This window comes from Diplotaxodon limnothrissa, linkage group LG18 (assembly GCF_057381915.1).
Source record: "Diplotaxodon limnothrissa isolate DT_005_m linkage group LG18, D_limnothrissa_male_GT1.1, whole genome shotgun sequence".
Lineage (NCBI taxonomy): Eukaryota > Metazoa > Chordata > Actinopteri > Cichliformes > Cichlidae > Diplotaxodon > Diplotaxodon limnothrissa.
In genome coordinates this window covers 27686094-27707018 of record NC_140613.1, presented here as the reverse complement: position 1 = coordinate 27707018, position 20925 = coordinate 27686094, and the positions used below count along the sequence as shown (strand labels likewise).

The window sequence follows — 20925 nt, the reverse complement described above, 5'->3', positions numbered from 1 at the left end:
AGAATTTAGACTTTAGATTAAAACTAACTCAAATGTTGTTGTCAAAAGTAGCGCTTGTCTATACTGTGAAATATTGGTAAAGAGTAAAGGAAAACAGTAAATCAGCCACGTCTCATAGCCGGAAAGGTAAAAGAGCGCAGAAACTCACTGTCACCGGGATCAGGTTTTGAGAAGTTTCCACCTGTAGCATCCTCTGCAAAAATGAAGACACGGTGTTAGAGTCCGATCCCTGTGATGGTGTTTCAGTCGATCACACAGAGAAGAACAGTAATATTAAAACATCACACATGGGTGTAATATTACATTCATTAAAGTACCTGACCCACACAGCCATCACGTATTATGGCTTCAGTTGCACATTTATACAGAGGAATGAAGCAGCCAGCAGCTCCATCAGAGCGATCAGGACATTTTATAAGATTATTATTACTAAAACAAGTCTAAGTTCAGATTGTATTGTGGGACTGGAGTTAATTTAATTTATTGTATAAATGTGCGAATCTGCCATCAGCCCAGTTACTCGTTATTAGTCAATCGGTCGTTAAGTTTTCGCTCTGTAGCATGCAGTAGCCCAACACTCAGTCCTCATTAAACTCCGACCTCTGTCTCTGCGGGCTTTACTTTATCGATGCAGAATCACAGTCGTTAATCTTACCGAGTTCTTTCGCCGGCTGATTGCAGCCGATCGCTTTCAGGATCTCGAGAACCACCGTCAGAGCCCGCTCCTCGGTAAAAGTAGACACCAGCACGTCTGTGATCTGCAGACGGCTTTTGTCCTCCACCCTGTTGCGTTTTACCCGCGGCTCTTCTCTGCGGTCCAGAAGCTGGTGGCAGAACCTCTCAAAATCCCCCTTTGATAGGTTCTCCAGAGTGTCTGCCAAAGCGGATTTAATAGTTTTGGCCATTCTTCACCGAGATCCAAGACTGAGCCTCTGATTGTAACCGCTGTTGCTTTCTGGTGTGTTGCCAGAGAAGTTAACTACGTAATTCCTTTCTGAGCAATTCGAAACTATAGTCAAGAGAAAAAAAAAGATACATTCAAATGCCTTTGGAAACAGAAGACCTCTAATGAAAGCAAATGGACACGAGTACTCATTAAAATAGCTCAGTCTGTTTCACGACTTTTACAGATTATTTCAGTGTAGTGGTTTCACAAGCCCATTTATTTATTTATTTATTTATTTATTTTGTCATGTTGCATCGGAGCAAACACAGCATCTCCGATTCTCTCTCGGACACCTTTATCAAAGTTTATGCTAAACTTACAGTCTTCTTTAACCGTGCCACCACAAGCCCAAAACATTTCAGCCTTTCTAAAGTAACATAAGGACACTGCGATGTTTGTCAGCATGGAACAAATGAGAGAAGCCCATTAACTGCAGGTCCTCAAAAGCTCACTGGATGAGTCACAAGCAGGAAGTAACAAGCACAGTTACAGTTACACAATTCCTCGTTCATCACTCATTTCCAGCCAACCACCTTATACATCACATCCGTTTATTACAGTATAACAGCATATTTTCAAGATATGAGTGCTAACAACAACATTTCATTCTTTTAGAGAAACACAAACAACTTTCATATTTCGGGGCTCACAAGTCAGTGACACCACCGCTTAAATCCAAAGGCGATAAACTCACCATGCTCTCTGTTCTCCTTCCTTTTTTAAGCACCATTTGTTTGCTTTTCTTTCTAATAATTTAAACTGCTGCTGCACCGGCTAACTAGGAACTGCGTACTCTTGTACAAATGAGAGGGAGCAAGGTCCGGATGTATAAGTAATGTATTTCCCAGCATATAAAACATTTCAGAAAAAATCAGTGGACTGTGTAATGACTGTAAATTGAAAGTGAAAGCTTATATACATAAGGAAAATGTAAACTGCATAACAACAAAGTAGAACCATGTCATGAAAAAATAATGTCAGTGTTCCAGAGAACAGGGTACAGTGAAATGTTTTTCTGGTTACACCCTAAGCAACAAAAAGAAGAATCCATTTCATTCATGGATGTGTTTTAATGTAATGGGTGAAAAAATAGTACAGTTTACAATACACAACAATAACAACACAGTGAAAATAAAAGTGCCACAGGTCCCCAGTAAGGGCCTTATACTATGAGAGACTGCAGGAATTTATATTTACAACAGTGATGAAAAACAAAGAAAGTAAAATCAAAGTTAGTTAAAACAGTAAAAATAACCTTGAGATTGTGTAAGACAGCTGTGCAAATTGCATTAATAAATGATATGTGCACTATAAATGTAAGAAAAACAGCTGGATGAAAGTATAATAGAAAATATGTTTGGGATCTTGTGCCTGACAGGTGTGTTCACCGGTCACAGAGTGAAGGATTATTATACAGATATATTTAAAGAATGGAATGATTTCCTGAAGCGCTCTTTATGGCATCAGTGGGAGAAGGAGAGTGTGGAGTGGAGCGGGAGTGAAGCTTGTCCATAATGGAGAGCAGTTCAGTGACCTTTGACCCTCACTGACTCAAACGCCTCAAAATTCTGATGCTTCCAGCTTTGCAGATTAGTTTATTAATTTATACAATATAATTAAAATTTATTATATTTATTTAACTTAGACTGTAAATTTAATATTACAGAACATGTTCTTCATTAAGAACACAAAGTTTCATCAAATATTAATAATATTCTATATTTAAATAGCACAATAGCTTGTAAACACTGATGTTTTAACGTTTGAAACCCCTTTGAGCTCCATGTTTCAGTTACTGCGAACAGCTAGGAGATTAAAAGACAATGTGGTTTTCAAAAGGCATAAAACTTGACACATTTCTTGACTGTTCGGAGCAGGATTCGTTTATTTCCATCTTTTACAGTTTTAAAATAATAAAAAGGGCCCAAAGTAAATGTTTAGGGACCCCACAGTTCCCCACAGCATGTAAGCTCTTTTTATAGCAGTTGAATCTCTTTTAATTCTTGTTTTGCAGATTTCTTCCTTCCACCTTCATCTGTTTCTGATTCTTGGTCCATCTTGCGTGTGGCTTTTTTTGGAACAGATTTTCCACAATGTTTATCTCAGGGGAGTGAGAGAAATGGTTAAACCTTCAGCTTAAAACCTTGGAGGTAGCGTATACTCATCTAAAGCAGGGTTAAGGAAAGCTTCCAGTCTGCATGCTTGCTTGAGTGTAAAATTTTATAACAGGTTAGCTCTGAACAGATGGATGATCCAGTTTGGCAACAATAGAAATGGAAAACACTGAGCTATGACTAACTTTACAGGAAAAAGAGAACTGGTTTTACTTGAAATGGCATTTTTAGCAATGAAATCTTTTTATTCTATGAGATCTGAAAGGACAAAATGCATCTAATGAAACAAAAATGGCACTAACAAAAATTACATAACAATGGAGTCTTATTTTATGAAATTCTTTGGGTTAAAAACTTTAACGAGACAACAGTTAATTGTTTTGAAATAAATCTGTAGTTGGAGCTTGTGTGTGAGTACTAGATCTCTCATTTTACAGAAAACCTTTCACATTGAGATTTCCAGCTGTCGTGAAGTCTTTCACCTGCAAAACATAAAATAAATCATAGCATATAGTTCTTTATATGAACAAACGACAGGAAGATCAACTCTGTCCAGACGAGAATCTAATTTCCTCCAACGGCTTCTGTGACTGAAAAACACAAATGAAACAAAATGAAACAAAACTTTAACACTTTGTAGGGCTGCATTTTAACACAGACCATCCATCCATCCATCTTCATCCGCTTTATCCGAGGCCGGGTCGCGGGGGCAGCAGCCTAAGCAAAGAGGCCCAGACCTCCCTCTCCCCAGCCACCTCCTCCAGCTTATCCGGGGGAACACCAAGGCGTTCCCAGGCCAGCCGAGAGATATAACCTCTCCAGCGTGTCCTGGGTCCAGTGGCGTGTCTAGAAAATTTTTGTTGGGGGGGGGGGAAGGTAGGGGCACAGATTTGGAGAAGGGTGGCAGATGTAATTGGCAGATAATGTTTAAAAAAAAATTCTACCAACCGTTAACCATACCGTAATTCAATAATCCTATAAACCTAATAACCGAATGCACTTTTAACTCTTATTAGAATGAGATTTTAACCACTACGGTGAATAGTTTTCAGATACTTCGTTGATAAAGTACAAGAGATACAATCAGTGCTTTGTCAGTGTTTACTCAGCATTCAAGGACATCAATATTTGCATAGTATTTTGACTGACATATAGTGCACATATGTTTTGGGCAAAAACATTTTTGAGTATTAAAATACGAACATTGGTAGCAAACAATTGACAAATTAGCCAATGCCAATGTAAAACTTTATCTGCCTGTTAAAAAAAGAAGATAATCTTCTCACAAACTGGTGTTTGATTTTGAAACAGGAAAAAAGTGGGGAAACAACTGAAAAGACTAACATTTGAATAAAACCTGAAAGCAAGTAAATACTTTCTTTGCTGCCTTATCGTAAACTTTGGTAATATTGATAAAGAACAACACTGGCTGATGATGAAATACAGTCAGCTGGCATGGTGACACTGACAGTATTAACCTGCAGGGCTGGACTGGGACACAAAATCGGGCATTTGGACTACAGACCGGCCCACCAGGTATTAAAGCCATAAAGACTTTGAATGAAAACAAATACTGTTGTGACAGTGCCCATATGGAAAAGAAATAGTAAAAACTTATATGATTTACTCATGAAAGTGGCCACTTTCTCATTACTTTCATATATTGTTTTAGTAAGTATCCAAAACATACAAGTTTCATTATATAATTTTTCAAGGGATCTTATATCTGTTTTTACTCTTGTATGCTTTTCATACAAACTTTATAAGATTTATATATATCTTTTCCATATGTACACTGTCTTGTTGGTATATGTATTTCTATATATATCTATATATAGAAATACATATCCAAATTGATTTCTATACATTTTACGTCAGATAAAAACTTTGGTTGTAAGATTTAGATAATTATTTAATAAAAGCTAGATATTTTAAATGAGAATAAGAAAGAAAAGTATTTCTTTGTGCCCCCCTCTCCCTGTTAATGCTCTACCTGCCCCCCTGGCAAAACTTTGCTAGACCTGCTCCTGCACTGTTACCAGCTGTCAGCTACCTAAAAAAGGATCCTGGTGTTATTTGTCTCTCAGAAACAGTTCATAACTTCCCTTCAACTCATTCATGTGACCTAAAAGGTAAACCTGTTTCTCCATCACAGCTCTGATGATTCAGCAAGGACATCTCCTGGTTTCATCTTCATGTTTCCCTCTCACCACATATCCAAACCATCATGACCAGCAGTGAGGGTTAACACACCTGAATAAAATTATTAGTTCATTACCAGGCCTCTAGAGAATTACAAGACACGTTGTGGAGGTCATTCAGCCATTTGAATCAGCTGTGTTGGATGAAGAACACATCTTAAATCTGCAGGACACTGGCCCTTGAGGCCTGGAATTGCCCATCCCTGTCCTAAAGAGTGGACACCAACACTTTACATGTGTTACTACAGGCTGCGTAACCACAGAATTTCATCTACATATCTGTCTCAAGCGATGTCACAAGTGTAGGAGGCTGTTTCTGCATCAGCATCTCACTTTTGACATATTCCCATCTTGTGGCAGAACATCTGAGGGAAGGACAATAAAACTGAGTTAAAAAACCAAACATAACAGAAGACACAGCGTTTCTATACAGTGTTACGTGTGTGTTACCGTGCTGACATGAAGACACTTGGACAGGCTCGGATAAAAGGGGGGTACAACTCAGCTGTAAACTCGCCAGCAGAGGGAAAGTTTCTTTAATGGCGCCATCGGTTTGCAGGAGGTTCAGGAAGTCTTTGCATTTAACTTCTCCTTTATTCATGATCTTATCCACGAGCTCAATGACGTGTGTCTCCATGTTTATGTTGTTGATGCGTTTAAGATTCTCGTAGTCCCACTGAGTGATCAGGTTATTCTCATAATCTTTGTTGAGAATTAGCCCGGAGTCTCCAGACAGAAACTCATGAATGGCTGTTTTATTGCTCCTCATTGCATTTTGGGCCGACATGCTGAATCTGCGCTAAAGGAAAGAGAGCTGATCCCAAACACTAATGTCTATGAGAATGAATCAAATCAAATCACTTTTATTGTCACATCACATGTGGAGGTACACCATATGGTCAGAAGGCCTGGTGGCGGCAGCCTCGCCTCTGTCAGTGCGCCCCAGGGTGGCTGTGGCTACAATGTAGCTTGCCATCACCAGTGTGTGAATGTGTGGATGACTGAATGTAGCGTAAAGCGCTTTGGGGTCCATAGGGACTAGTAAAGCACTATACAAATACAGGCCATTTACCATTTTACACTGGTACAGTACATGCGAGTTAAATTCTTCTGTCCAAGCTTGACAAGCAACGGAGGTGTGCAAAATTAAAACAAGCAAAATATAAGAATACAGGGAGTGCAGAATTATTAGGCAAGTTGTATTTTTGAGGAATAATTTTATTATTGAACAACAACCATGTTCTCAATGAACCCAAAAAACTCATTAATATCAAAGCTGAATGTTTTTGGAAGTAGTTTTTAGTTTGTTTTTAGTTTTAGCTATTTTAGGGGGATATCTGTGTGTGCAGGTGACTATTACTGTGCATAATTATTAGGCAACTTAACAAAAAACAAATATATACCCATTTCAATTATTTATTTTTACCAGTGAAACCAATATAACATCTCCACATTCACAAATATACATTTCTGACATTCAAAAACAAAACAAAAACAAATCAGCGACCAATATAGCCACCTTTCTTTGCAAGGACACTCAAAAGCCTGCCATCCATGGATTCTGTCAGTGTTTTGATCTGTTCACCATCAACATTGCGTGCAGCAGCAACCACAGCCTCCCAGACACTGTTCAGAGAGGTGTACTGTTTTCCCTCCTTGTAAATCTCACATTTGATGATGGACCACAGGTTCTCAATGGGGTTCAGATCAGGTGAACAAGGTGGCCATGTCATTAGTTTTTCTTCTTTTATACCCTTTCTTGCCAGCCACGCTGTGGAGTACTTGGACGCGTGTGATGGAGCATTGTCCTGCATGAAAATCATGTTTTTCTTGAAGGATGCAGACTTCTTCCTCTACCACTGCTTGAAGAAGGTTTCTTCCAGAAACTGGCAGTAGGACTGGGAGTTGAGCTTGACTCCATCCTCAACCCGAAAAGGCCCCACAAGCTCATCTTTGATGATACCAGCCCAAACCAGTACTCCACCTCCACCTTGCTGGCGTCTGAGTCGGACTGGAGCTCTCTGCCCTTTACCAATCCAGCCACGGGCCCATCCATCTGGCCCATCAAGACTCACTCTCATTTCATCAGTCCATAAAACCTTAGAAAAATCAGTCTTGAGATATTTCTTGACGTTTCAGCTTGTGTGTCTTGTTCAGTGGTGGTCGTCTTTCAGCCTTTCTTACCTTGGCCATGTCTCTGAGTATTGCACACCTTGTGCTTTTGGGCTCTCCAGTGATGTTGCAGCTCTGAAATATGGCCAAACTGGTGGCAAGTGGCATCTTGGCAGCTGCACGCTTGACTTTTCTCAGTTCATGGGCAGTTATTTGGCGCCTTGGTTTTTCCACACACTTCTTGCGACCCTGTTGACTATTTTGAATGAAACGCTTGATTGTTCGATGATCACGCTTCAGAAGCTTTGCAATTTTGAGACTGCTGCATCCCTCTGCAAGATATCTCACTATTTTTGACTTTTCTGTGCCTGTCAAGTCCTTCTTTTGACCCATTTTGCCAAAGGAAAGGATGTTGCCTAATAATTATGCACACCTGATATAGGGTGTTGATGTCATTAGACCACACCCCTTCTCATTACAGAGATGCACATCACCTAATATGCTTAATTGGTAGTAGGCTTTCGAGCCTATACAGCTTGGAGTAAGACAACATGCATGAAGAGGATGATGTGGACAAAATACTCATTTGCCTAATAATTCTGCACTCCCTGTATAAGAATGGGTAAATCAAGATTTTATAAAGTAGTTTAACTACAGCTTACTATCATACTAATAGTTGCACATTAAATTACATCACACAAAACGTAATTCTCTTATGGTCAGCTGGAACTTCTTCTGGCCTTGAAAACAAAACCTTGTTCCTTCTGGGAAGTTTGTTGTATTCTGTTCTGACTATCAGCCGTCAGAACGAAACTATCTCAGAACAAACTCGGAAGTGACTCTCAGATCCTATAATAACGACTACATGCTGTACAAAAGTGCCCTGTACTTCTCGACAGCAGGAATAACAGGTTTACCGGCTTTGGTGTAGCACTGAAAGAGGCTGTGCTGCAGCACGGAGACATCACTGCACCACATGACTATGCAAAATGTGCGTGCCCATACACCATCTTTGAATTGTAAATAATGATTAAACAAACAAACAAAAACTACATTTTAAGCAAGAAATTTCAGGAGCACATTGTGTATACCACGACAATTTCTTTGGTGAAGGCAGACCCTTTGTATATATGTATACTATATCACGTATCTGCCAACCTGCCTCAGACTCAGGGGTTCCACTCCCATCGCCCCATTCCCAAACTCCTGACACTGAACAAGCCCCACTGGTATCTGAGGATGGAGGTTAGCTGTTTTTTTTTAAGTCACAAAACATGTGGAATTGTTTAAGGACAATTGGAAATGTTTTTTTTACATACTATTTTTTTGTAATAATAATATATTATCATTATTTTAACTCCATACTGAAACTCCACCTACCTATTAAAGTAGAAGAAGTCACTGCAAACCTTTTCTTAAAACTTAGGAAAGAAACTTCATATGTACTTTTTAATATTTTTAACTTTATCCATTACTGGATGAATTCTTAATAATTAAGAAACAATTGAAAAGTTTCAAAAATTTAACTGAAACATTGGCAATAAAACATCAAAATCATATTGCTTTCATTTGGCAGACGTTTGACCCCAAGAGACTGACCACTGGACCAGGTAAAATGCTCTCTTTAAATGCATTAGACTGGGGCTGTAAGATTGCAGAGACTCTTCGGCTACCAACCATACTGTCTTTTTTAGAGTAAATTTTTTTTCAATTTGAGTAAAATTTACTCAGTGAATTTTACTGTGCATAAACATAATGAAACCAGCCATACTATCAAAAAGGCACAAAAACTCTAAATTGCATAATTACAACAAAGTCGGGGTTAAACATAAAACCTAAAAATAACAAATTGATAGCAGAAAAAAAGCCCTTGTACCCGAAATAACTCCATGAAGGTTTAGTTTCCCTCTCACTCTGCGGCCAGTAATGCTACTTGTAGGTGTGGTAGGTCTGTTACCCAATTTCCTTCGGGCTCAATAAAGTTTTATTGAATTGGTTTGGATCTAAAAGAATGTGCAACACACCACGTTTGAGGTTCACTTGTGATTACACTTCAGCTGAACTATCAACAGTGCATGCTTTAAGCTGGACGGGCACTACAGCAGAGGTGGGCAGTAAAGAAGTACAAATATTTTGTTACTATACTAAGTAGAGTTATAAGGTATATCTACTTGAGTATTTTTTTGTGGCAACTTTTTACTTCTACTTCCTACATTTTCAAACCCGGCTGATTACTTTTGGCTTGACATTTTTGAAGGGAGTTATTATTTCATCAGTGTGAGCCTTGAAACATCAAACTGATTTGAGCCTAAACAGAAATCTATTGTTTGAAAACTTTTTTTTTTAGCTTTTCGAATGATTTAATAATGTTACTAGGTTTAAGAATGTAAAGACTCAGTTTAGGCAAAGCTCCCGTGAAGCTCTACTGCAGCACATGTAAAAACCTCCCAACACGAATAAAAACATTTTTCTCCCCAGTTGTGTTCACAGTCAGATTTATTCTTTGATATAAAACTGTGACAGTATAAAATACAACACTGCAATGTGAGATTAAGATTTAGAAAAATAAAAGATTTAAAATGATGAAAAAAGAGGGAAAATATGAAAGCAACATTTTAAGAAACATTATAAGAAACTGAGCTAATCATGCATCCCTAGTTACACAGTAAGGTGTGCTGTGTTTCCATGATGACTTCAGCTGTGCTGAGGTTGCAGCACAAGTTTCTTCGTCAGAGTGAACTTCGGTTCAGGCATCTGCCTGGCTGGCTTGACTTCACCAGACTGGAAGTGCAAGGAGTCCTCTCTATGTGCTACATCATTGTTCACGAAGTGGAGGATGGAGACGATGTCCTCACCCCTAAGAGCATTTATAGAGATACAAAAACATGTTACTACTACTGTCAAGGTCAGTGTGCAGATGTGTTTGGTGATTTTAAAACAATTACCTGGGACAGCGCTCCTTCAGCTGCTCACAAAGAGACTGAACGAACCAGCTTCCATCGATTGGATCTCTAATTGCAGCATGATCTTCAACAGTGGCCATGGCAACCAGAACATCAGCATCCTCAGGGATGGTAGACGGTGAAGTATCATCATCAGTCTCCATCAGCTGCGCTCCACGCTGTATGTTACTTCCTTGGCAGGCCTGGATCAGGAACACTTTGGGCTTACCGGTGAGGACGGACTGGTCACACCCCCTGAACTTTTGGGTAATTTCTTTAATGGGGAGGGGGTTCCTGTCAGTTCCCAAAACTACACCCTTTTTTCCGTGACTCAGAATAGAGCAGATGAAAGCATCACCGTGCTCAAGGACCTGCAGAGGATTAACAAAGCTGCTGCCATCCCACTCTTTAAAGTTGAACTTCTGCAGCTGAGACATGTCTGCCAGGGAAGCAACAAACGTCAGTGCCTGATCCATCTGATCCTTGTTCAGGTCTTCACACATCAGCACTCTGAAGCCCAGCCAGCTGAACACCTCTGCCAAGCTTTCTGCAAAAAATGTAATTAGAGAAAAATATTTAAGCACCAGATACTAACAAGAAAGAATAAAAAATCTGCCCCTGAAACTTACGGGCATCTTTATCTGTCCCTCTTCTCGGTGAACCATCCTTGAAGTTCTTATTGTTTATGATCACGCAGAGGCCGACGGGCCGGCTAATGATTTGATAAACATCCTAAAGAGTGGACACCAAGATTTTACATGTGTTACTACAGGATGTGTAACCACAGAATCTCATCTACATATCTGTCTCAAGCGATGTCACAAGTGTAGGAGGCTGTTTCTGCATCACCATCTTACCTGTGACATATTCCCATCTTGTGGCAGAACATCTGAGGGAAGAACAATAAAACTAAGTTAAACAACCAAACACAACAGGAGACACAGTGTTTCTATACAGTGTTACGTGTGTGTGTTACCATGCTGACATGAAGACACTTGGACAGGCTCGGATAAAAGGGGGGTACAACTCAGCTGTAAACTCGCCAGCAGAGGGAAAGTTTCTTTAATGGCGCCATCAGTTTGCAGGAGGTTCAGGAAGTCTTTGCATGTTTCTTCTCCTTTATTCATGATCTTATCCACGAGCTCATTGACGTATGTCTCCGCATTTGCACTGTTGATGCTTTTAAGATTGTTGTACTCCCGCTGAGTGATCAGCTTATTCTCATAAACTTTGTTGAGAATTAGCCTGTGGTCTCCGGACAGAATCTCATGAATGGCTGTTGTATTGCTCCTTATTGCATTTTGGGCCGACATGCTGAATCTGCGCAAAGGAAAGAGTCAGAGGTGATCCTAAACACTACTGTCTATGAGAAGGAAGTGGTTTACTACAGCTTACTATCGTAATAATAGCTGCACATTATATTACATAAAACATAATTCTCTTACGGTCAGTTGGAACTTCTGCTGTCCTTGAAAACGAAACCTTGTTCCTTCTTTCAAATAACATCCAACACGAAACTATCCCGCCTTCTGAGAACAAACTCGGAAGTGACTCAGATCCTCCAATAACGACTACACGCTATACAATAGCGCCCTCTCCTTCTGGACAGCAGGAATAACAGGTTTACAGCCTAAAAATAACAAATTGATAGCAGAAAAAAAGCCCTTGTACCCGAAATAACTCCATGAAGGTTTAGTTTCCCTCTCACTCTGCGGCCAGTAATGCTACTTGTAGGTGTGGTAGGTCTGTTACCCAATTTCCTTCGGGCTCAATAAAGTTTTATTGAATTGGTTTGGATCTAAAAGAATGTGCAACACACCACGTTTGAGGTTCACTTGTGATTACACTTCAGCTGAACTATCAACAGTGCATGCTTTAAGCTGGACGGGCACTACAGCAGAGGTGGGCAGTAAAGAAGTACAAATATTTTGTTACTATACTAAGTAGAGTTATAAGGTATATCTACTTGAGTATTTTTTTGTGGCAACTTTTTACTTCTACTTCCTACATTTTCAAACCCGGCTGATTACTTTTGGCTTGACATTTTTGAAGGGAGTTATTATTTCATCAGTGTGAGCCTTGAAACATCAAACTGATTTGAGCCTAAACAGAAATCTATTGTTTGAAAACTTTTTTTTTTAGCTTTTCGAATGATTTAATAATGTTACTAGGTTTAAGAATGTAAAGACTCAGTTTAGGCAAAGCTCCCGTGAAGCTCTACTGCAGCACATGTAAAAACCTCCCAACACGAATAAAAACATTTTTCTCCCCAGTTGTGTTCACAGTCAGATTTATTCTTTGATATAAAACTGTGACAGTATAAAATACAACACTGCAATGTGAGATTAAGATTTAGAAAAATAAAAGATTTAAAATGATGAAAAAAGAGGGAAAATATGAAAGCAACATTTTAAGAAACATTATAAGAAACTGAGCTAATCATGCATCCCTAGTTACACAGTAAGGTGTGCTGTGTTTCCATGATGACTTCAGCTGTGCTGAGGTTGCAGCACAAGTTTCTTCGTCAGAGTGAACTTCGGTTCAGGCATCTGCCTGGCTGGCTTGACTTCACCAGACTGGAAGTGCAAGGAGTCCTCTCTATGTGCTACATCATTGTTCACGAAGTGGAGGATGGAGACGATGTCCTCACCCCTAAGAGCATTTATAGAGATACAAAAACATGTTACTACTACTGTCAAGGTCAGTGTGCAGATGTGTTTGGTGATTTTAAAACAATTACCTGGGACAGCGCTCCTTCAGCTGCTCACAAAGAGACTGAACGAACCAGCTTCCATCGATTGGATCTCTAATTGCAGCATGATCTTCAACAGTGGCCATGGCAACCAGAACATCAGCATCCTCAGGGATGGTAGACGGTGAAGTATCATCATCAGTCTCCATCAGCTGCGCTCCACGCTGTATGTTACTTCCTTGGCAGGCCTGGATCAGGAACACTTTGGGCTTACCGGTGAGGACGGACTGGTCACACCCCCTGAACTTTTGGGTAATTTCTTTAATGGGGAGGGGGTTCCTGTCAGTTCCCAAAACTACACCCTTTTTTCCGTGACTCAGAATAGAGCAGATGAAAGCATCACCGTGCTCAAGGACCTGCAGAGGATTAACAAAGCTGCTGCCATCCCACTCTTTAAAGTTGAACTTCTGCAGCTGAGACATGTCTGCCAGGGAAGCAACAAACGTCAGTGCCTGATCCATCTGATCCTTGTTCAGGTCTTCACACATCAGCACTCTGAAGCCCAGCCAGCTGAACACCTCTGCCAAGCTTTCTGCAAAAAATGTAATTAGAGAAAAATATTTAAGCACCAGATACTAACAAGAAAGAATAAAAAATCTGCCCCTGAAACTTACGGGCGTCTTTATCTGTCCCTCTTCTCGGTGAACCATCCTTGAAGTTCTTATTGTTTATGATCACGCAGAGGCCGACGGGCCGGCTAATGATTTGATAAACATCCTAAAGAGTGGACACCAAGATTTTACATGTGTTACTACAGGATGTGTAACCACAGAATCTCATCTACATATCTGTCTCAAGCGATGTCACAAGTGTAGGAGGCTGTTTCTGCATCACCATCTTACCTGTGACATATTCCCATCTTGTGGCAGAACATCTGAGGGAAGAACAATAAAACTAAGTTAAACAACCAAACACAACAGGAGACACAGTGTTTCTATACAGTGTTACGTGTGTGTGTTACCATGCTGACATGAAGACACTTGGACAGGCTCGGATAAAAGGGGGGTACAACTCAGCTGTAAACTCGCCAGCAGAGGGAAAGTTTCTTTAATGGCGCCATCAGTTTGCAGGAGGTTCAGGAAGTCTTTGCATGTTTCTTCTCCTTTATTCATGATCTTATCCACGAGCTCATTGACGTATGTCTCCGCATTTGCACTGTTGATGCTTTTAAGATTGTTGTACTCCCGCTGAGTGATCAGCTTATTCTCATAAACTTTGTTGAGAATTAGCCTGTGGTCTCCGGACAGAATCTCATGAATGGCTGTTGTATTGCTCCTTATTGCATTTTGGGCCGACATGCTGAATCTGCGCAAAGGAAAGAGTCAGAGGTGATCCTAAACACTACTGTCTATGAGAAGGAAGTGGTTTACTACAGCTTACTATCGTAATAATAGCTGCACATTATATTACATAAAACATAATTCTCTTACGGTCAGTTGGAACTTCTGCTGTCCTTGAAAACGAAACCTTGTTCCTTCTTTCAAATAACATCCAACACGAAACTATCCCGCCTTCTGAGAACAAACTCGGAAGTGACTCAGATCCTCCAATAACGACTACACGCTATACAATAGCGCCCTCTCCTTCTGGACAGCAGGAATAACAGGTTTACAGCCTAAAAATAACAAATTGATAGCAGAAAAAAAGCCCTTGTACCCGAAATAACTCCATGAAGGTTTAGTTTCCCTCTCACTCTGCGGCCAGTAATGCTACTTGTAGGTGTGGTAGGTCTGTTACCCAATTTCCTTCGGGCTCAATAAAGTTTTATTGAATTGGTTTGGATCTAAAAGAATGTGCAACACACCACGTTTGAGGTTCACTTGTGATTACACTTCAGCTGAACTATCAACAGTGCATGCTTTAAGCTGGACGGGCACTACAGCAGAGGTGGGCAGTAAAGAAGTACAAATATTTTGTTACTATACTAAGTAGAGTTATAAGGTATATCTACTTGAGTATTTTTTTGTGGCAACTTTTTACTTCTACTTCCTACATTTTCAAACCCGGCTGATTACTTTTGGCTTGACATTTTTGAAGGGAGTTATTATTTCATCAGTGTGAGCCTTGAAACATCAAACTGATTTGAGCCTAAACAGAAATCTATTGTTTGAAAACTTTTTTTTTTAGCTTTTCGAATGATTTAATAATGTTACTAGGTTTAAGAATGTAAAGACTCAGTTTAGGCAAAGCTCCCGTGAAGCTCTACTGCAGCACATGTAAAAACCTCCCAACACGAATAAAAACATTTTTCTCCCCAGTTGTGTTCACAGTCAGATTTATTCTTTGATATAAAACTGTGACAGTATAAAATACAACACTGCAATGTGAGATTAAGATTTAGAAAAATAAAAGATTTAAAATGATGAAAAAAGAGGGAAAATATGAAAGCAACATTTTAAGAAACATTATAAGAAACTGAGCTAATCATGCATCCCTAGTTACACAGTAAGGTGTGCTGTGTTTCCATGATGACTTCAGCTGTGCTGAGGTTGCAGCACAAGTTTCTTCGTCAGAGTGAACTTCGGTTCAGGCATCTGCCTGGCTGGCTTGACTTCACCAGACTGGAAGTGCAAGGAGTCCTCTCTATGTGCTACATCATTGTTCACGAAGTGGAGGATGGAGACGATGTCCTCACCCCTAAGAGCATTTATAGAGATACAAAAACATGTTACTACTACTGTCAAGGTCAGTGTGCAGATGTGTTTGGTGATTTTAAAACAATTACCTGGGACAGCGCTCCTTCAGCTGCTCACAAAGAGACTGAACGAACCAGCTTCCATCGATTGGATCTCTAATTGCAGCATGATCTTCAACAGTGGCCATGGCAACCAGAACATCAGCATCCTCAGGGATGGTAGACGGTGAAGTATCATCATCAGTCTCCATCAGCTGCGCTCCACGCTGTATGTTACTTCCTTGGCAGGCCTGGATCAGGAACACTTTGGGCTTACCGGTGAGGACGGACTGGTCACACCCCCTGAACTTTTGGGTAATTTCTTTAATGGGGAGGGGGTTCCTGTCAGTTCCCAAAACTACACCCTTTTTTCCGTGACTCAGAATAGAGCAGATGAAAGCATCACCGTGCTCAAGGACCTGCAGAGGATTAACAAAGCTGCTGCCATCCCACTCTTTAAAGTTGAACTTCTGCAGCTGAGACATGTCTGCCAGGGAAGCAACAAACGTCAGTGCCTGATCCATCTGATCCTTGTTCAGGTCTTCACACATCAGCACTCTGAAGCCCAGCCAGCTGAACACCTCTGCCAAGCTTTCTGCAAAAAATGTAATTAGAGAAAAATATTTAAGCACCAGATACTAACAAGAAAGAATAAAAAATCTGCCCCTGAAACTTACGGGCGTCTTTATCTGTCCCTCTTCTCGGTGAACCATCCTTGAAGTTCTTATTGTTTATGATCACGCAGAGGCCGACGGGCCGGCTAATGATTTGATAAACATCCTAAAGAGTGGACACCAAGATTTTACATGTGTTACTACAGGATGTGTAACCACAGAATCTCATCTACATATCTGTCTCAAGCGATGTCACAAGTGTAGGAGGCTGTTTCTGCATCACCATCTTACCTGTGACATATTCCCATCTTGTGGCAGAACATCTGAGGGAAGAACAATAAAACTAAGTTAAACAACCAAACACAACAGGAGACACAGTGTTTCTATACAGTGTTACGTGTGTGTGTTACCATGCTGACATGAAGACACTTGGACAGGCTCGGATAAAAGGGGGGTACAACTCAGCTGTAAACTCGCCAGCAGAGGGAAAGTTTCTTTAATGGCGCCATCAGTTTGCAGGAGGTTCAGGAAGTCTTTGCATGTTTCTTCTCCTTTATTCATGATCTTATCCACGAGCTCATTGACGTATGTCTCCGCATTTGCACTGTTGATGCTTTTAAGATTGTTGTACTCCCGCTGAGTGATCAGCTTATTCTCATAAACTTTGTTGAGAATTAGCCTGTGGTCTCCGGACAGAATCTCATGAATGGCTGTTGTATTGCTCCTTATTGCATTTTGGGCCGACATGCTGAATCTGCGCAAAGGAAAGAGTCAGAGGTGATCCTAAACACTACTGTCTATGAGAAGGAAGTGGTTTACTACAGCTTACTATCGTAATAATAGCTGCACATTATATTACATAAAACATAATTCTCTTACGGTCAGTTGGAACTTCTGCTGTCCTTGAAAACGAAACCTTGTTCCTTCTTTCAAATAACATCCAACACGAAACTATCCCGCCTTCTGAGAACAAACTCGGAAGTGACTCAGATCCTCCAATAACGACTACACGCTATACAATAGCGCCCTCTCCTTCTGGACAGCAGGAATAACAGGTTTACAGCCTTTGGTGTAGCACTGAGAAGAAGCTGTGCTGCAGCATCCCTGTCGCAGCAGAGAGTATTCCCCACAAATCCCCCACCCTGCTGCAAAAACGCACAGTATTATTACACAAACATAACATATTTTGTAAAGATCTCACAGTGAATTTCACACTGAATTTATCCGTGTGTGCGTGTGTGTGCACGCCCATGTGCAACTGTACATTGTAAATCATGATTAAAAAACATAAAAGCTGCATTTTAAGAAATAAATTTATGGAGCGCATTGTATTTACCATGATAATTTATTTGGTGAAGGTAGACCCTTTGTATATGTGGAAAACAAACCACATATCTGCCAACCTGCTGCCTCAGGCTCAGGTGTTCCACTCCCATTGCCCCATTCCCACACACTGATATCTGAGGATGGAGGTTAGTTATTTTATGTCACAAAACAAGTGGAATTGTGTAAGGAAAAAAAAATCTTTCCTTTTTGCTAAGGCATATAGGATTCCCATGATGCATTGAGTATTTCTTCCTCAGTCACATTTCTCACTCACTGTGTGTTAATAGACCTCGCTGCATTGAATTATTAATCTTCAGCTCTCTTCCACAGCATGTCTTTTATCCTGTCTTCCTTCCCTCACCCCAACTGGTTGCAGCAGATGGCCGCCCCTCAGGGCCGTGCAGAGAGGTTTAAAGGGGCGGGTGCTCAAAGTTAAAAAGGGGCACATTGAACCAGGCTGAATAACAACAACACACATTCATCAAGAATCTAATATGGGAAGGGCAGGGCTGTGTTGATCTGAGACTGTAGACATTAAAAAGTCCATAGGAGAGATGGTAGCTGATTAAACAAGTGTCATGAGATAATAACAAAATGCAAAGATTGGTGACAGCGCTCGGAACCATAAGGCAACAAAAAACTGTGAGAAATAATTTAGGCTCTGCCTGTGAATCACTCTTTGCTTCTCTTCTTCCATCCCATCATTTCATATATCACTCTCCACTTGCTATGTGAGAACAAGGCACAACTTGCTATTGCAATAAACTATAATCTAATTATCCACACCTAACAACTCCTGCACTTAATCTATAATAAAATGATGACAGAAAAATGTTATAGCACTGCCTTTAGTAGCCTCACACAGCTCCTACTGTTTCCTCCTCATGTCCTTACCAGGCATGTCTGGACAATGTTATATCATGAGTAATATTTTTTTTTAAACTCCATCTAAATAAAACACACACATGCACGCACACACAGGGACATTTTAGACCTTCTTCAGAATACTGTACTATGGGCATCATGAATCCTTACATTATTATTTATTACTAGAGCTACAATAATAAAGCAATGAGGAGGGGGAAGTAATAAATATGAAATAATGTATTTATGATGATTCCATTTGTTTCACTATCCACTCTGTGCAGGGGCAAAGCTTATTACATTTTTAAACTGTAGAGATACAATCATTTTACTGCTGTAAAATCCAACTTTTGTCTTATTTAAAATATAAATCTAATATAATCTGCTTCTTAATGTATGTTCTTTAAAATACAGCTTGTGTTTTTTAATATATTATAATAATTATTATGTGGACATGCATATTAGACCGTTTTTTAGTGAAATATAATCCCTCCAGAAAGGCAGGAAAAGCCCGGAAACTTACTTTAAAACTAAATATGTTTCTAAATACTTTAAAACTAAATATGTTCCCTAAAACGGTGACAGAGCTACAGACCCATGACAGCCTTACACAGGTAGCCAGCAGCTATGACCAGCACTACTTGTGCAGTTAATAAAAGGACAGGTAATGTTTGTCGCGCTGTTGCACACACAGCACGCTCGTTTGTTTCAGTTCGTCAGTTGCCACAAGACAGCTTACCAACGTGTACGTAATAAGCTAATACTCCTGGGTGCTATACACTACAGTTTACGCTGTACACCTACTTACTGGTTTTGTCGCATCAGTCTGTGTCTCTGAGTTAACTTGTGTTTCTCCTACAGCTCCGGACCGCTAAAAATGCGCGTGCTCTTTGTGAGCTCGTTCCCGGTGTTCCAGATCTACTGGCGTTTAGATCAACTGGCGTTGGTCGAACAGATGTGTGGCAGTCTTGCGTTTCAGTAGCTCCTACCGACAAACCAGCAAAAAAAAGCCAAATGTGTCATCTGTGACACTTGTGAGGTTGTCTCAAACACACTCCGTCAGTCTTGATGCTGTTGAACAACAAAATGTTTAAAAATGTGGCGAGTTTACCTGGTGATATCCTCGTGCGCCACGCGATCGCGAAAACAGCAAACAAGTAACACCACGCCGTTGTTGTTCACGGGACAGCAAGAGTAAACGATCGGGAGACTCTTGTCGTCGTTATCGTTCCCCTCGCACGGTTTATTTCTCCGAATTCAGCGTTTTTGCTTCACAACTACAGCGTGCTGTTTACTTTGTGCACTAACATGGAGTCGAGTCAACCAGCGCCACCTCTGGCCAAGTGCCACAGCCTACAGCCAGATCAACCTGTGACACACATCTGCACCACGTTTGAATTCGTGTCATGCACATTTGTACCTTTCAATTGTGTCTGTTTGTGCGTCATGCAAACAAACCTTTGGAAAGAATGAAATGATATCATATATTCCTTATTGGCCTACATTTGTACAAAATTCCAAATTATATACACAAAGTCATAGAAATCACCACTCCAATTGGTCATCATGATTTTAATATTCTCTTTTTCCATAACAATGAAATACACCTTGGACAAATATGACACATCAATATTTCATTAGTGTTGTCACATCACATCCTGTAAGCATCGTCTGTCTGTGTCTTTTCCCTGAAAATGAATATTTCCAGCCAATATAGGCAATTCATCAACATGGCTGGAGTTATATACAGTCTGTATAAGTGTGGTTAATCTAATGAAGATTTGTAAGGAGACGGCAGTTACTGTGAATTCACAGCAGTTACACAGTGATTAGTAATAAACAGCCAGTGAGAGTGAGTGGATATGACTGTTCCCACCACTAACACATGACCATAGGCCACTACTAGATTAACTTGTGACACATCTGCACCTGCTGCTATGATCACATTGAGTAGAGGCTGAGTGGCTGCACTTACCCCTGGTACATCCAAATCTACCCACAAACATGTTGAAAGATGCAATGCCAGCAATGTGGATTGTCAACACTGAAAACAATCAGTAAGCAAAGACAACAGGGATCATTTGTTTCTGTTTATTTAGCACCCACAACATTTGTAGTCGCCTTCTGCACAGGGGAAGTCCACACACACCGTGTGGTACCACTTTCCACAGAAGGTGCAATCTGCAAGATTGAATGAGATTGTCAGGGTCATTGTCTGACTGTTTATTACTAATCACTGTGTAACTGCTGTACATTCACAGTAACTGCCATCTCCTTATAAATGTTTATTAGATTGACCACACTTATGCAGACTGTATATCACAACCAACTTTAACATGTTTGTTTGCAGAGGGCAGACACAGACAGACTACGCTAACGA

General features: G+C 40.3%; 3 protein-coding genes across 3 annotated transcripts; all 3 read right to left on the bottom strand.

The window, feature by feature from the left end:
- Nucleotides 1–10067: 10067 nt before the first annotated feature.
- LOC146613867 (caspase-8-like) lies at nucleotides 10068–11865 on the bottom strand. The gene is made up of 6 exons (XM_085378430.1): nucleotides 11761–11865; nucleotides 11292–11635; nucleotides 11173–11189; nucleotides 10945–11047; nucleotides 10319–10862; nucleotides 10068–10230 (listed from the first exon to the last, which is right to left on the bottom strand). Exons 2-6 carry the CDS (start codon nucleotides 11626–11628, stop codon nucleotides 10068–10070), a joined length of 1164 nt encoding a protein of 387 aa, XP_085234556.1. The 5' UTR covers nucleotides 11629–11635; nucleotides 11761–11865.
- Nucleotides 11866–12804: 939 nt separating this feature from the next.
- On the bottom strand, nucleotides 12805–14602 carry LOC146613866 (caspase-8-like). The gene is made up of 6 exons (XM_085378423.1): nucleotides 14498–14602; nucleotides 14029–14372; nucleotides 13910–13926; nucleotides 13682–13784; nucleotides 13056–13599; nucleotides 12805–12967 (listed from the first exon to the last, which is right to left on the bottom strand). The coding sequence occupies exons 2-6, from the start codon at nucleotides 14363–14365 to the stop codon at nucleotides 12805–12807; spliced, it is 1164 nt and encodes a 387-aa protein (XP_085234549.1). The 5' UTR covers nucleotides 14366–14372; nucleotides 14498–14602.
- A 939-nt stretch (nucleotides 14603–15541) lies between these two features.
- LOC146613865 (caspase-8-like) lies at nucleotides 15542–17339 on the bottom strand. Its single transcript, XM_085378255.1, has 6 exons — nucleotides 17235–17339; nucleotides 16766–17109; nucleotides 16647–16663; nucleotides 16419–16521; nucleotides 15793–16336; nucleotides 15542–15704 (listed from the first exon to the last, which is right to left on the bottom strand). Exons 2-6 carry the CDS (start codon nucleotides 17100–17102, stop codon nucleotides 15542–15544), a joined length of 1164 nt encoding a protein of 387 aa, XP_085234381.1. The 5' UTR covers nucleotides 17103–17109; nucleotides 17235–17339.
- Between the last annotated feature and the right edge of the window lie 3586 nt (nucleotides 17340–20925).

Coding starts and splice junctions, on each gene's coding strand:
- LOC146613867 (XM_085378430.1), bottom strand. CDS start 11,628: ATGTCGGCCCAAAATGCAATAAGGAGCAATACAACAGCCATTCATGAG. Junction 10,863..10,944: donor AGGGACAGATAAAGATGCCC/GTAAGTTTCAGG, acceptor CATTTTTTGCAG/AAAGCTTGGCAGAGGTGTTC. Junction 10,231..10,318: donor CTGAAGGAGCGCTGTCCCAG/GTAATTGTTTTA, acceptor AAATGCTCTTAG/GGGTGAGGACATCGTCTCCA.
- LOC146613866 (XM_085378423.1), bottom strand. CDS start 14,365: ATGTCGGCCCAAAATGCAATAAGGAGCAATACAACAGCCATTCATGAG. Junction 13,600..13,681: donor AGGGACAGATAAAGACGCCC/GTAAGTTTCAGG, acceptor CATTTTTTGCAG/AAAGCTTGGCAGAGGTGTTC. Junction 12,968..13,055: donor CTGAAGGAGCGCTGTCCCAG/GTAATTGTTTTA, acceptor AAATGCTCTTAG/GGGTGAGGACATCGTCTCCA.
- LOC146613865 (XM_085378255.1), bottom strand. CDS start 17,102: ATGTCGGCCCAAAATGCAATAAGGAGCAATACAACAGCCATTCATGAG. Junction 16,337..16,418: donor AGGGACAGATAAAGACGCCC/GTAAGTTTCAGG, acceptor CATTTTTTGCAG/AAAGCTTGGCAGAGGTGTTC. Junction 15,705..15,792: donor CTGAAGGAGCGCTGTCCCAG/GTAATTGTTTTA, acceptor AAATGCTCTTAG/GGGTGAGGACATCGTCTCCA.